The sequence below is a fragment of the Artemia franciscana genome, chromosome 9, assembly GCF_032884065.1.
Source record: "Artemia franciscana chromosome 9, ASM3288406v1, whole genome shotgun sequence".
NCBI classification, from domain to species: Eukaryota; Metazoa; Arthropoda; class Branchiopoda; order Anostraca; family Artemiidae; genus Artemia; species Artemia franciscana.
This window is the reverse complement of record NC_088871.1, coordinates 39,073,046-39,089,490: the sequence shown is the minus strand read 5'-3', so window position 1 is coordinate 39,089,490 and position 16,445 is coordinate 39,073,046. Positions and strand designations below refer to the sequence as shown.

Sequence of the window (16,445 nt, the reverse complement as noted above, 5' to 3'; positions counted from 1 at the left end):
CGATTAGCAATCATCATCAACAAAACTCTAGGGCAATCATTAGAATCATGAGGTATTGCTAAAAAAACTAAAAAAAGGTAAAAAACTAAAAAAAAACACCAATTCAAAAACGAATGTATATACAGACCGGGACACCGGGACACAAATGACGACCGGGACACCGGGACACAAGGAATATAAATGACGCCCAGGAAACTCAAAGAGAAATCACAGACTGGGACACCGGGACACAAATGACGACCGGGACACAGGGAATATAAATGACGACCTGGACACAGGGACACAACTACAACGGGGACGCCGGGGGGCACAGGGGGATATATAAATGACGACGACACACGGAATGGTCGATTAGCAATCACCATCAACAAAGCTCAAGGGCAATCATTAGAATCATGAGGTATAGATCTGAATACGGATTGTTTTCCCATGGACCATTATGTGTTGCATGTTCAAGAGTCGGTAAACCTGACAATCTATTTATATGCACAGACAATGGGACAGCGAAGAATGTTGTATATTCGCAAGTTTTACGTAGTTGAAAACATATATATATATATATATATATATATATATATATATATATATATATATATATATATATATATATATATATATATATATATATATATATATATATATATATATATATATATATATATATATATATATATATATATATATATATATATATATATATATATATATATATATATCTATATTCACAGGTGGGACATAGGGACACAACTACAATGGATCGTAACTAATATGGCGCGTAACGACTTACGCGCACGGAGGGGCTTGGGGGGGGGGGTGCGAAACGCCCCCACCAACTAGGTGTTGGGGTGGCGCGAAGCACCACCCCAACAGCTAGTAATCAATAATACTTGTTGGTTGCTAGGGTCCGGCTGGAACCGCTTGCTAGGGCTTTGCATAATTAAACAATTAACTATTATGTTACAGCTAGGTGTACATAAAAGATCAAAAAGCAATAACACCTGCTGGTTGCTAGGACCTGCTTGGATCTGGTTGTTAGGGCTTTGCATAAGTAAACAATTAACTATTACGTAGCAGCCAAGTGTACATAATAGATCAATAATCATAATCTGTTGGTTGCTAAGGCCCCGCTGGATAGATTGGGCCTGATGTCTTGAAGAAGGCCCTGAGGGGAAAACATCTTAAAAAAGAGGTATCGGTGCCTCGGTAACTGTGTTGGATTATCATGAGGGGTCGGCTTATAAAAACACAAAGCAATGGATTTAAAGCATCATTTTTGTCATGGGGAGTATCCAAATGGATTGGGAGTTTCCTGGACTGTAATGAACCATGGAGCAAGAAGGACCATGGGGCCAGGAGGCAAAGGGGGCACAGTGTGCCAAGTGTTAAGAACAGCCATTGTCCATGGATGGGAATTCAGTTCTTGTTATCTCATCCAATGGTTTCATCGTTTATTTCACTGGGATATTCCCGCAGAAAATTCGAATTAAGTCATGCGTTCGTAATGAAATAAAGATTACGAACTAAATGGTCATCTTGAGCTATCACTATATCTGTTCCCAATATTCCTTTTATTTTTCATATACTTGTAGGTTTTCCGATTTTTTTCTGAATTCCTCGCGCTTTTCATGTGCCTATCTGTTTTCCTGCTTTTTTTTCTATATTCCGTGTTTTTTTGTGTACTTATCTTTCATTCCTAAGTTTTTTCCGTATTTCATCCATTTTTTCATATTCAGTTTTCCTGTGTTTATTTCTGTATTCCCTTATTTTTGATAGTAGAAGCAGAACTCACTGTTTCAAGCCGAAGTAGCCTCTCCCGCGTTTTAAATGGAGTTTGGGAAAAAACTAAAGAAAAATAGGGGAATAAAACAGCATTATCAGAAATACCTTCCAAAGAAACGATAAGGTGAATCATTTTCATTTAGTTTTAAATATGGGATCGATAGTTGGCGAGTGAAATCATTTGCGCAATCATGCCTACGTAATACATCACTGACTTCTAAACCTAACTTAACCTGTGCTTGTCCAGCTCGCGTCACACCATTAATAACAATAGGACAACCAGGTGCGTCTAATAGGTCAATAGACAATAGTACCTGTTGGCTGCTAGGGCCTGGTTGGAATTGGTTGCTTAAGCCCGGCTGGAACTGGTTGCTATGCCTTTGCATAGGTAAGCAATTAACTATTATGTAACAACCAGGTGTGTTTAACAGATCAATAATCAATAATACTTATTAGTTGCTAGGGCCCAGAACTGCTTGATAGGGTCTGGCGTCTTGAAGAAGGCCACAAGGGGAAAACTTCTTGAAAAAGATATTTTTTGAAGAAAAACACCTACTATATTATCACGTAGGATACAGGTGTACACAATCAATAATATCAGCATTTTGAGGGATTAGCGATTTCTGGCATACCCAGTATGTGGATATTTAAAGTGCCTATGGGGATACTACTCTTTTCTTCACTTCTTGAATAAGTTCCGGATGTTTAACAAGTACCTATTTCCCTATTTATGTAGAATTCTGGAAAATTAGCGCTTTGCCTAAAGCTAAGCTTTCTTGAGTTTATTTTTAGTTAAAATAGTGTCCTAAAATCTATTGATTTCATGGCCGTTAAAAGATTATTGAGAACTGTTTCTGCTTCTAATCTTGTTATGTAGTGTAGTTTTTGTGTTTTGAATTAAGTGCTAATAGCGAAATTATGCGAGCCAGTTTATTTGAAACGGCTATCTTCCAAAAATATAGCGCATAAACTATAAAGCGGTAATTTTGTTCGTTTTCAGTTTCAACTTTGCTCTTTAATGAATCGGAGATACTCATTTTTTAAAAGTTAATATTAGCAAAAATTGGTCTTGGGACGCGCGATCATGTAGGCCTACCCCAAGGAACTGTAAACCGAGGCTGTGAAACCTCTAAAATCAACATGTGGATTGAGGTTGGCAGACACAGGGGCACCATATGGAGGATGTCTATCCCACCCCACAGGCTGTCCATAAGATTATATTTCACCAAAACAGGACTTAAATAACACGGATTTTTTCTAGCAAGGAAACAAGTCTTCCTTAACAGTGGCTCTCTTTCCACTTTCATTCACCACGATAGCTATATTTAGTGCCACACTTAATTTTCTTCCCATAGCTTCTACCACCCCGTTTGATATTTTGGATTACTCCGTTCCGATACATAGTTCTACTTCCCCCACGCCACATCATGTTCTCAAAAACCTTGCTACGCCACGCTATATATCATGCCAGCAGTCAAAGCCTTACAGCTCTGCAATGTGCCTCCTGGTATCCATCATTCGTGAAAATAGGCAACCCCTTGAATCCATTCCACCTGCAGAATTGTCCTTACATGTCTCTGTGACTGATTCCTATAATTGAATTGATTCCTTTGTGGAGAATCAGGATCCTGACAAGGCATAACAAAATAAGACAATTAACCGGTAAGATTTGGCGTCTAGATGTAAACGAGTCACAATAAAGCCATCCCAAGGCGTAAATTTCTATTTGGGTTTACCTTTGTCGTCAAGTGTAGCAGTTTGAAACATGTTCCTAATTTGGACTGCGTTTTTTGCTCTTGCTATTTTCATATTTTTGAAAAGAAAGAGGTTTAATTATCCCCCTGGTAAGCTATTTTTATTGTTATTTTCTTTTACAACCTGAGCTTAATCTAACTGCGGCACTATTTCCACAGAAAGATTTGACTTAATGACGAAGATCCATCAAAATTAGACAAAGTTATGTTTGAACCTTAGTTTTTGTAGAATAGTGTTCCGACGCGTCATCAGTGGTGGCAAGTCACAAAAGTACAGGAGGAGGCAATATCTGTTTTTCAAAATCCTGGACGGGGCAATTTTTTTTCGTAATTTGTTTTTCCATGAAAGAGTCAAATTTCATTTTAAGTCAAATTTCTCGGGAGAGGGCTTACTTGAACGGAAAGTAAAAAGTATTTAGTGGGTTTTCTAAGGGACTGAAAACATTGGGGGGCAACTAGTCTTTTTTCACCAATGATATATAATCAAAATTTTGAGATAGCTATTTGATCCACCATAATTGAAAGGTCCAAAAGCTATGGCTCTGAGGGTCCCCACATCTTCTGGGGAAACGGATGTAAGCTATGCAATTTTTTTCGTAATTTGTTTTTTTTGAAAGAGTCCATAATAAAATATCTTTTATTTTGTAATATAATTTTTTATTTTCTTCATTCTGACTTGTCTTTTCATTTTTTTTTTATTTTTAGGAAATTTTATTATAATCATGAAAATTAAAAAAAAATATCAATTACTTTCAGAATCTAAGTACTGTCGAAGACTTAGTAGGGAGGGAGCTGTCGCTCATCCATTCTTTCGCTTTTTTTTACTTTTAACAGCATTTATTTACTTATTCGTTAATACATCAAACGGTAAGCAATAATGCTTGTCGCTATCATTTTGTCCTCATTACCATAAATGAGACTAGATAATCATGAAAAGACGGAAGTAGAATAAATGATGTGGGGTTTTTTATGGGCTTAATCTGATTGGAGGGCAATCAGTTCCTGTGTGTGCCCCTGCAGCCCAAGTTGTCGCGAATAAATATATGAAGATAGCAATTGTATCCAAAACGGTAAGAGCTCTAAAAATTTAAATCTCCTCGTAGCATGATCCGATTTGTCCCAATGGTATGGTTTCCAAACAATACAAATTAACCGTTTAAAATTGACGCTTATATATTTTGGTGGAAAATTTGACTTGCTAACATCTCTATATGTTTATATATACAGCCTGAATAAAATTACCTACTTTTCAAAAAAGGGGGATTCACCCCCCAAAAGTCAAGGGATCTTAATGAAAATCATATCATCATACCGATAACCCTATTATAAGAAGAAAAATTACCGACCTATTGCCGGAAGAAAAATTGCGGATGCGTGTTTATTTGTTTGTATTTTTTTTATTTTATTTTTCGTGTGTTTGTTTGTTTTCCCCAATAATCGCATTGAACCAATAGTTTAAAAATATCGGGAGAGGGCTCAGTCGAACGGATATTGAAATTTATAGTGGCCTTTCAAAGTGATCAAAAATATTGCAGAGAGACTAGCCCCCCTTGTACACCCTTTTTTCCTTTAAATCGTTCGACCAAAATTTCGAGATAGCCCTTTTGTTCAATATAGAGGAAAAGCCGAGTAACTATGCCTATAGGGAAAGCAGGATCTCCCACAGCCCCTGGGGAAAGGTCTGTAAGTAATGGAATTCGCCCTTTGTTGGTGGAATTAGTGGAAAAATTCTTCCCACAAATGCCCCCCAAGTAGAATAATGTCTTCTGGATAATTTATCCCGTGGAGAATCCCCCCTACGGAAAGATACTATAGATAATCCTAACCCAGTAAAATCTTTATCCTGGACAATTCCCATAACATCTCCACGTTTAAAATTGAATCGGCACACAGAAAGTAGGACAAATAAAAAGAATTTCGTATGGCAATTCTGGCAAATTCCCCCGGTGTAAAATTTGTCTTGGAAAGTTCACCCCCACCACTCAAAAAACTTCCCTCTCCACGTAAAACTATCGTTGTCGAAGATCCCCCAGCGGAATATTCACACACTCCCCAAAAATATTTGTGTTTTTCGGTACTTAAAAAAACACAAAAAAACTTATTGTTCTAATTAAACGACCCTTGTGTTTCAGTAGTCGTTTTTAAAGAATTCAGACACAATCTAAACTTTAGCGACAAGAGCAAGGTGTTGAGGAGGGAGCAACTCCCTCATATACTTAATAATTTCTGTTCGTTTTAAGTTTTAGTGTGCTCCTTACTTTCAGTTGAAAAAACTCATTTTATTGCTTAATATCTGATCGTTTTTAAATAACGCCAGGATACGTGGCTCCACGAAAAGTCGCCCTCCCCGTAGATATATTCTCTGGACAGTTCAATTCAGGTGAACATTTACCCTGGGCAATTACCCTTAACATTTCAACACGTAAAATTGAATCGGTAAGGAGAAAGCAAGAACTATAAAGAAATTTCATACAGGAATTCTCGCAAATTCACCCAGTGTAAAATTTCCCCTGAAAAGTTCACCCTCTGTAAACTTCCCTCTCTATGGAAAATTGTCTCAGCAGAAAATTCGTTCTCCCCTCCCACCCGGAAAATACAGGCACACTCCCAATAAAAATTAAACAATGGACAAATTTTATAACTTAAAAAACTTTTTCCAGGGAATTTAGGGGGTCATTTTACGTCCAAAGACGTTTTTATTTGGCTTTTCAACTATGCTAAAAAAAGAAACTATCTCAAAATTTTGACCGAACGATTTTGGGAAAATAGTGGCGTGGTAGGGGGTCTAGTTGCCCACCAATTTTTTTTCACTTAAAAAGGGCACTAAAACTAGAATGGAACCGTCTCCCGACATTCTAGGCCCATTGGGTCGATACGATCACCCCTGAAAAAAAAACAAATAAACACGCATCCGTGATCTTTCTTCTGGCAAAAATTACAAAATCCTACGTTTTTGCAGATACGAGCTTGAAACATCTACAGTAGAGTTCTTCGATACGCTAAATCTGATGATGTGTTTTTAATTGAAATTCTGTAATTTCTATGAGGTCTTTCCCCCTCTTTTCGAAAACCAGACAGATTTTCTCAGGCTCGCAGCTTTTGATGGGTAAGACTAAACTTAATGAAACTTATACATTTGAAATCAGCATAATAAGCCAATTCTTTTGATATATCTGTTGGTATCAAAATTCTGTTTTTTAGAGTTTCGGTTACTATTGAGCCGGGTCGCTCCTTACTTACAGTTCATTAGCACGAACTGTTTGATTTTCCATAAAAATCCAAATAGAGATCATTGGAACACTGATAGTTTTTTCTGCGCTACCGAAAGTAATGTATTCATAAAACTTTACAGCTTCATGATATGTAATTAAACAAACAGAAAAGGTTTTTCGACTAAAGTAAGGAGCAAGTTTAAAACTTAAAATAAATATAGATAACTCTGTATATAAGGGGAACTGTCCCCTTCTCAACACTTCGTTCATTAAACAAAAGTTTTCTAGTGCTTTGAAATTTTTTTTCCCTATTGTATATTTTCTTAAAAATTTGGAAACAAGCCAAACTTCACAGTAAAGTTTAGGGAGCTAAGGAGCAGACAGCGCCCTTCATACAAAGAATATTCTGTTCAAATAGGTTCCAAATCTGTTCCTTGCCTTCAGTTGAAAACCTTTTTTTATTTAATTTCTGGTTGTTTTCCAAATTATACTCAGACCTAACCAAGATATAATTTGAGGTACAGGTCCTTTAAATCCCTAATTAATTGCTTTTAAAATGAGTAAATCAGTAATTGTACCTCGATTAGTACCGTCCTACGTTTAAATTTGCAATGTCAATTTGGGATAAAATTTGAGTGTGCTTAAAAAAATTGGCCATGAATAGTAATTTTGGTGAAAAGTCCTTGTTAATATTACTACTAAAGAATTTCCGTTGGATAAAAAGGAGTATTATTGTTTGTATGGATGGAAATTCTGTTAGACTTTTCATGTTCTATATATCTGAAGCCATCACAACCTCTACAATAGGATTTTCATCCATTCGTTTAAATACATTGAAGTACTTCATATAGATAGAAAAAGAAAAATATTACCATTTAAAATTGCTGAAAACTGTGTTCTTAGCAGCATTTGCCACCCCAAAGAAATTTTTTGGCGGGGATGATGATGAGCTGCCTCGCCTTTTCCACCTATTTGCTCTTAGATATGGTAATGTAACATTTTAGCTGTGTGGAGAAACATACTCCCCCCTACCTCTTTCAAAATTTACCTGGCGCCTCAGGCATAGTAAGCAGTTTGTCAATTAAAATATACTTTTTAGGAATCTACCCTAACCCCACCTAAACATTGACTCACCCTCTTCATTATAGCTGATACGCAGTTATAGATCACAAAACGTAACCTAATTTCATTTCATTACAAATAAAGCGAATCAACTTGGTTGAATCCGGTACTGCCACAGTGTGGCATTACTTCTTTTGCAACTTGGAAGCCTAATATAGTTCTTGTTACTTTTAAATCAATTAGCTTCTCAAAATTTTAAATTGATTGCAAATTTGTCCTCTTTGGGGTAAAGTCGTAGCTTGTTTCCCTAAGCCACCGAAACTGTCATCCAGGCACCACTGCTATTTTGGCGTTTGCCACCCCCCCCCTCCCGGATTTTCTGCTGGTGCCTTGCTTAATACCCTTAGCCACCCCTAAGGTATTGCATATACGTCTTTTTTAATTATCTGGATACAAACATTGTCTTTTGGTTTAGTTCAACCTGCTCCCTAAATATTCCCCGAAGTATCAGCTTAATAACCGTACCATTGTCAGACACACCCAAGAACAAAACTCCCATTTTTCCCAATGATATATCCCGTATGTAAACAAGCGACAATTTACCTAACTTACAATCTTTGCCCCAAGGGCTGTGGGTCATATGTCTTCTCTGGAGGAATAGTCGTTAGACCTTCGGACTATTTTGAACAAAATGACCTTTTAAATTTTAACAGTGCAGAGGAGGGATCTCAAAATGGCAAGAGGGTAGGCTGCCCTTTGATCACTCTCTTCAATATCCCCTGAAAGTTTCAAGTGGATACCTACAGCCTTTCCTTAGATATTACTGATACGCACTTTTTACAACCCACATGTTCGAAGTTTTTTTTTTATTTTGTTTGACACCCTCTCCACATTTCCTGAAAAATTCACTTTAACACCCTAAGTCGTTTTGGAGACTCAGGATCAAGCATACCCTCTTTTGCTAATAAAAAGCCATATACGTAAGAAAATGGCAACTCACATAACCTACAGCTTTTTCTCCAGCAAGGGCTGTTCCACTTGAATCTCCAACTTTTTGCGTTTCACTTTAAGACACTAAGTCTTATCTGACACCCTGGATCAAACAAGCTCCCTTTTTCCAATAACAAACTTCATATGTAAACAATGGGCAAATGTATGACTTACAACTGCTGCTCCAGAGGCTCTGGGGGGGGGGTATGTAATCCCCGGTAGCATGATTATTTGATGTTTAGACTGTTTTGGACAAATGTCTATTTCAAATATTTGATTAGTTGTTTTATTGAAAGACAACTAAAAGGGTGTGGGAGGGGGGATGGTTGCCATCAATCACTTTTGACTTTTATAAATGGCTCTAGAGCTTTCAATTTCCCACGGAGTGAGTCCCCTCCAAAGTTTTTACGACCATGCCTACCAATTGAAGTGGCCCTAGGAAAAAAATAATCGATCCTAAAGACGAATGGCTCTTTACTATAAGCAAGTTTTTGGTCTCAAAAAACTGTAACAAAATTTAAAGAATGCGAAGCCACACTTCTTCAACCAGTTCGTCTGCACATTCCTAAAAAACCAGTCGGGTTAATATTATTACTTGTCAAAAATGGAAAATTACATGTTTGGTAAAGATTCTCCCCTTTTAGGACCCACTGGGATACCAGTTTTTGGCAGTTTACCGTTCGTTTCCAAAAATTTACTAGCAAAATTTGACGAATATGCAGACGCATATGGGGATATTTTTAGCATCCAACTTGGAGCTTTTGATGTCATAGTTCTTAATTCCCTGGAGGCAATACGAGAAGCGTTCAAGGTGAGTTGACTTCTTTTTTTGAATCTCATCATTATCTATAAAGGATAATGGCAAAGCCACATGATAAGGGACCATTGTTGGAATAGGGTGTTCCCTATTGTCGATGCATTTACACTATTAGAAATGACTTTAAATAAAAATTGTTGCTAAACACAGAAGTTTGTGATCACGGTTATATATTATCAAACTAACACCAAAATTAATACAGTACCCATTTTTGTGCTGTGTGGCCTATTGCGTTACAACCACCATGAACATTTGACCTAACATAGAGCTACCTTTGACGTTTATGGAGGAGGGGGGCGCTGCTGTGTAGGCCTCAGGCGGGATGGAGCACCTGTTAAATTGTTAGTTGTACTTCACAGGCTTCACAGACTTAGATCCTACTCGAATCATGCACGCTGGAAAAATAGTTCTAGTCTGGAAATAGTTTATCTTTCATTTTGAATTTTTTTGTTTTTACATTTTATAAAGGAAAAGCTATATTATGTTTAGTTCATTTTGTTAATAATACAATAATTTAATTCTGTTTAATAATACAATAAGGCCAATGAGATTTGAATCGCATATAAAGTCCAATTACTTTGTTATTTCATTTCGTTTGAAAATTATTAATTTATTAATTAGGTTTTGTAGTACAAGCTGGGTATTTAACAACTATACTGGGTATTTAACTGGGCTTTACTCTTTGACGAACCAATTCATTTTTGACTCAATTTAATTTGAGACCTCTTACTCTTATTGGAAGCTTTCCTCTGTGCAAATTAATCTATTTTCAGAGTTTTTTTTCTAGGATCGAATAGCTATCTCAAAATTTTGATAAGATTTCATTGGTGAAAAATGGCGTGGGAGGGATGCTAGTTGCCCCTAAATCTTTTCAATCACTTAGAAAACCCAATAATTTTTTTTTTTTTAATTTCCGTTCAAATAAATCTTCTTCCGTGGAATTTGAGTTAAAATCCCAACAACAACAAAATCAAATACGTAGATTTTTTCTATGATAAAATCATTTTGAAAAAAACAACAACAAAAACATGGCCTATGTATTCCCACGATAGAAGGGGAGTTCTTCACGGTCGTGTTTTTCTGCTTTATGTAGAGATACCCAAACATGAAGTGATTTAAACATAAAGGTAAGACTATCAATGAATCCAATTTATTTCGGCAAACTATTAAGCAACTGTCTTTTGTAGAATATAGATTTAGTTATCTATATATTTTCATGGGAGCTTGGGATGATAGATAGTTCCCGAAGGCAAAGAAATGTTATGTATTTGCTGATTTATTGCTATGGCATTGGTAGTATCGGTGGCAGAGTTCTGTAATTTTTATTTTTTTATTTTATCAGAAATTTCTTTCGTCTATGTCCCATATGCATTAGCTTTTTAGGGGAGGTAGTAAAATGTTGGTGCTTATGTTAATTATGCGTTATATCTAAATGTGCACCCAATTCTATGCAAATCCTATCTACGAAGATTCTATAAGTTCACCCAATTCTATGCAAATCCTATCTACGAAGATTCTACGTATTTGATTTTGTTGTTGTTGGGATTTTAAGTCAAATTTCTTGGGAGAGGGCTTACTTGAACGAAAAGTAAAAAGTATTTAGTGGGTTTTCAAAGTGACTGAAAACATATGGGGACAACTAGTCTTTTTTCACCAATGATATATAATCAAAATTTTGAGATAGCTATTTGATCCAGCATAGTTGAAAGGTCCAAAAGCTATGGCTCTGAGGGCCCTCACATCTTCTGGGGAAACAGATGTAAGCTATGCAATTTGCCCATTGCTTGCACATAGTATTTTTTATTCGGAAATATGCGAACAATTTTCGAAGGGAATTTTCTACAGGTGGGAATTTCCCAAGGGGAGGAAAGTTTCCGGAGTAATTTTCCAGGGGAAGTTTTACACGGGGGAAAGTGCTTAAAGTTATGCAATTTTTCCACTGTTTACATAAAGTTTTTGTTATACTGAAATATACCTAAATTGTTCGAGGGCTACTTTTCATGGGGGGAGGGGGTTTACGGGAAAAATTTTCCATGGAGGGAGAGAGGAATTTCCCGCACAACTTAAAAAACAATCAGAAATTAAATAACCTTTTAAGGTTAACGATCTTTTTAACGATCTTAAATTAAATAACGGAAGTAAAGAGAATTTTTCATGGTGAATTGTCTGAGGGAATTTTTCGGAGGAATTTTCAGCGAGGGAGGTGGATTCTCCAGCATGCTTTGAAAAGCTGTTGTAAATCAATGAACAGGTTTTTTTCAGCTGAAAATAAGGAACAATATTGAAACTTACAATGGGGGGCTATCCTTACGCTGAAGTATCAAACTTCTTTAAAAATGATTTTCATTCAACCAAAAGCCCTTGTGTTTCAGAAGCCGTTCATAATGAACGGGAACACACAGTCAAACTTAAGCGTTAAGAGAAAGTGAGGTGAGGAAGAAGTTCCCCCCCCCCTGATATACGGAATAACTTTTGTCCGTTTTAAGTTCATTGTTGTTACTTACTTTCACTTGAATTTTTTATTTTATTTATTAAAACAAAGAGACGAGACAATAAGCCTTCAAATGTATTTTACCTACCATTAGTGTTTATATTTTACCATTGGTGTTTACATTTACCATTAGTGTTTTCAGTCACCATTTCACTAAAATTAAAGCGAGGTGAAGATTCTATTGTGAAACGCTACAAAAATGGCATTCAGAACAAAGATGGTGTTAAAATCTTTCAATAACGAAAGAACAGCACCATCCAATTCCCAATCAACATTCTTTCCAAATATAATTGTTGCTACCGTGATAGAGGGATAGCACGATTGCTACCGTGCTATCCCTCATTCCCAATAGTGCCTTCCCCAGATAATGGGGCTCTATACAAAATTACAGGTAAATATAATAATAATGAAGTTTTAATTTCACATTGTCCCACCAGACGATGCGAAACAGTATTAGTGAAAACACACTTTGATAACCATTTTCATAATGAAAAACTCTTTCTTAGAACCAAAGTTTGTCAAAAAAGAAGCAAAATTTGTAAGTTTTCCCAAAAATCTCTATTGTGCAGCTTACAGGATTTCAAATTACCACAACTCAGTTGTTGCTCCTGTATTTTTTTTCTTTCTTTTTTTATAACAACACTGGTCCTCATGGGGATCCTAGACCGTTTAAAATAAAGCAACCATTTACCGGATGTAAACATGTAATGCTCACTAGAGAGAAATCAATTAAAAGCAGATGACAAAAATTGAAGTTCAACACAACATAATCAAAAGAACAAATAGCAAAGAATACCAGGTGAGAAAAAAAGGTAATTGTGGTGTAAGATTCCCGTTCTCGACTAGTTCCAATAATAACAAAATTCCAACTTTATTCTTATCAGAGAAACTCTAATTTACTTTTTTGTTCACTTTCAGTTTAATTATATCCACCTCCTCCGCCTCTCCTCTATTCTTTGGCTGTAATTCAATTTTAAATTTTAAACTATTTTTAAACGGCTCAAAGGGAAGGAGACGGACGGAAGGAAAAGACTGAAAATGTAAAATAAAGGGAAGTATTTTGTTGTATTCGGATATACAATTGTATAGCCTTACTGCCATCGACACTTAATAGAATATTCATTGTAGTTAGGAAAAAGAAATCTATATGACAACACTGGGTATATATAAACTATATGGGATTCTCACCGTAATAGAATTAGATCATTTTCGTGTCTTGGGTCAGGGGGAATGAAGCTGGTTGTCACTGGTTCTAAATTTATGCGATTAAATTTCTTCTTCAGAAACTAGTTATTTTTTTCTATCAGACTTGCTTTTTCCTCAATCATTAGATCAGGATAATTATATTTCACAATATTAAAAAAAATAAAAAAAAACCCATAAATTCAGTCCTCTCTTTGCATTCTGAAAATGATGTAATATTAAAGGTTGCATTTGCCATTCTAATTTCAGGAAGATGTATTCAGTGGACGTCCGCAATTCCACTTTCAAACAATAAGAAATGAAGGAAATCATGGGATACTTTTTGCTGATGGCACTGGTTGGAGAGAAATGCGACGGTTTACATTGCGCACGCTCCGAGACTTTGGTCTAGGAAGAACTTCATTAGAAAATATAGTCAAAGATGAAATATCGCAGCTAATAGAGGGTTTGACAAAGAATGATGGTGAAGAACTCTTGCTGCACAATCGATTCAGTATTTCCGTAGTTAATGCACTCTGGATGATAACAGCCGGGAAGCGTTATGATATTGATGACCCTCTAATAAAAGAAAGAACTAGGGTTATTGCACAACTTGTCCAGTCATCAAGTTTTGCAAATGCTCGCAACTTCTTGCCTTCCCTCCGTATTCTCTGGCCACCACTACAACGAGATTTAGATCATAGAATCGAATTTCATGAAAATGTTAAAAACGATTTTCTGAAAATGATCATTCAGCATAAAGAAACCAATGATGATACTCATGATTTTATTAATACTTTTCTTAAACATGCAGCTGAACAAGGGGAAGATTCTCATTTTTACGGGGAAGAAGGGCTTATACAACTAAAACTGGTTCTGCTGGATCTATTTGTTGCTGGTGCAGAAACAACTTCTACTACAATGACTTGGTTCTTTCTGCTAATGGCGCTATATCCTGATATTCAAAAGAAAATCCACCAAGAGATAGATACTCACATCCCAGATGGCATGCCATCTATTGGTGACAGACAGAAACTTGTTTTCACTGAGGCTGCTATTCAAGATTCCATGCGCTTCATCACACTCCTCCCCTTTTCCTTGCCCCACAGAGCAATGGAAAATACCACGTTCAGAGGATATGATATCCCAAAAGACACTATAATATTAGCCAACTTGAACAGAGTGCATAGAGATCCCAAATTATGGGAGCGTCCGAATGAATTCTACCCCGAGCATTTTTTAGACTCAAAGCGTAAGGACTCCAGCATCCCCTTTTCGACCGGAAAGAGAGTCTGTCTTGGAGAAAGCCTTGCAAGAATGCAACTATTTCTATTTATAACTTCTCTCATGCAAATTTTTGAGTTTAGTGTACCAGATCCATCAAATCCCCCTAATTTAGATACCATCCCAGCTTTGGTTCGTGGCCCAGGTCAACACATGCTAAGGCTAAGAGTCAGAAAGTCACTTTATCAGAAAAGGCCAAATTAAGTGTTTTAAAGGAGCAGGAACTTTTGGCTACAGGGAAAGGAAATAACAATACTACTAAAAACTAACTCTTTCTAAAGATTCATAGATAAATGTATTCAAGTTCAAAGAGCTATAACAAAAATACTAACTCAGAAAATGAAATAAATATAACTGAAAATTCTAGTAAAAAAGCCCAAAATGCTTTTTTCCTTTGAATTGAGGCCTTATTGAAGAATGCTTTTAGTTGATTAATTATATGTGTAAATTTTAAGGTTTTCGCAAGTAACAAATTTTTATCATCGAAAAAAAGATGAAATTTAAAATTTGGTTTCAACCTAGAATTCAAAATATTGTTAGTGGTAAGTTCAAGATTGGAATACAAACAATATAGTATTGGGCCCTATTATATCGATTCTACTAAAATACAATCCCAACCTTAGTTTGTAGCTCAGATCAACATATTGGCGCCCTCATGCCTAAAGGTCGCATTAGACATCTTCAGGATCCTGAGATAATTGCCAAAAACTATTCTTAAAAATGTCCTGAAATGGGATTTAGCAGACGTACGTTCATTAACAAGTTGATTCTTCTGATCTACATTGCCCTGCTTGGGGCCATATCCAGTATTTATGTTCGGGGGGGGGAGGTATTTTTTCAAGGGTTTTTAGCTAAAAAAAACTATAAAAAACGCATTCAAAATTTTCAATTTACACAATTTACAACATTCGGAGTCGAACATTTCGGGGGGAGGGGGTACCCCGAGCCTCTTTGGATAAAGCCTTGGCATTGCTTATCGTCCATTTGCTTATAAATAATTTAATAATTGTGATATTTATCTCAGAAGTGTAACATTTCATACTTTACAACCGGAACTAGGTTTTAAAACTCATAAACCAACTTTATTCTATTTAGTCAAAACAGAGTAGGCCCACGATTATATTTTCGCCACCAACATTGTTTTTATGAATAAACCGAAGCGATCCTGTTAGAACATATTCCTTTTCCTCTTAATCTAGCATAAAACTGTCAACAAAAAGTTTATATTTTAAGGATATAAAGAATGATCATTTCAACCTTTCTAGATAGTAACTAAACTTATATGGTCAGTATCTTAGCTTTTCTTGTTTTGGTGTCTTTTTGGAATAAATACTATTTAGAACCAAATATGCTTTACGACTTTGTCAAAGCGCCCTAAGTTCTAAACATTCGATCCTGTGCAAAATACATTCTTTTTTCTTTATTCTGGCCAATTAACAGCGAATCATAGAATTTTACGTTTTGAAATAATATTGGAGAATAGTCTTCTCATAAAAATTGAGTAAAGTAAAATTCATAGTAAAGTCGGAGTCTTAGCTTTTATTGTTTTGTTTTTTTTAATGCTTTTAAGAGCCAAATATAGGAAGGTATATATGCTTTACAGCCATGTCAAGGCTCGCCCTTAAAAATCTATGCTTGTACTTTTAACTCTTCGGTATATTTCGCTGTTTTGGTCAACCATATGTGGTACCTTATGAGTACCTAGTGGTTCCAGTCATAAAGATAGCAAATATATGCAAAAGAACACATAGGTTATAAATTAAAAGACTCAGTCGCGTCTTCCCCAACACTGCCAGATTTGCACGATCAATATTAATTTAGTTTTACTGACCTCCGACCCAAAAATTAAAGCCTAAATTTTATAAATAATGACC

The 16,445-nt window shown here is 36.0% G+C and overlaps 1 protein-coding gene across 1 annotated transcript; it reads left to right on the top strand.

Annotated features, from left to right (window-relative positions):
• The first annotated feature begins 3,473 nt into the window (after positions 1-3,473).
• On the top strand, positions 3,474-15,918 carry LOC136031393 (cytochrome P450 2J6-like). Its single transcript, XM_065710932.1, has 3 exons — positions 3,474-3,623; positions 9,442-9,608; positions 13,558-15,918. The coding sequence occupies exons 1-3, from the start codon at positions 3,545-3,547 to the stop codon at positions 14,773-14,775; spliced, it is 1,464 nt and encodes a 487-aa protein (XP_065567004.1). The 5' UTR covers positions 3,474-3,544; the 3' UTR covers positions 14,776-15,918.
• Positions 15,919-16,445: the final 527 nt, after the last annotated feature.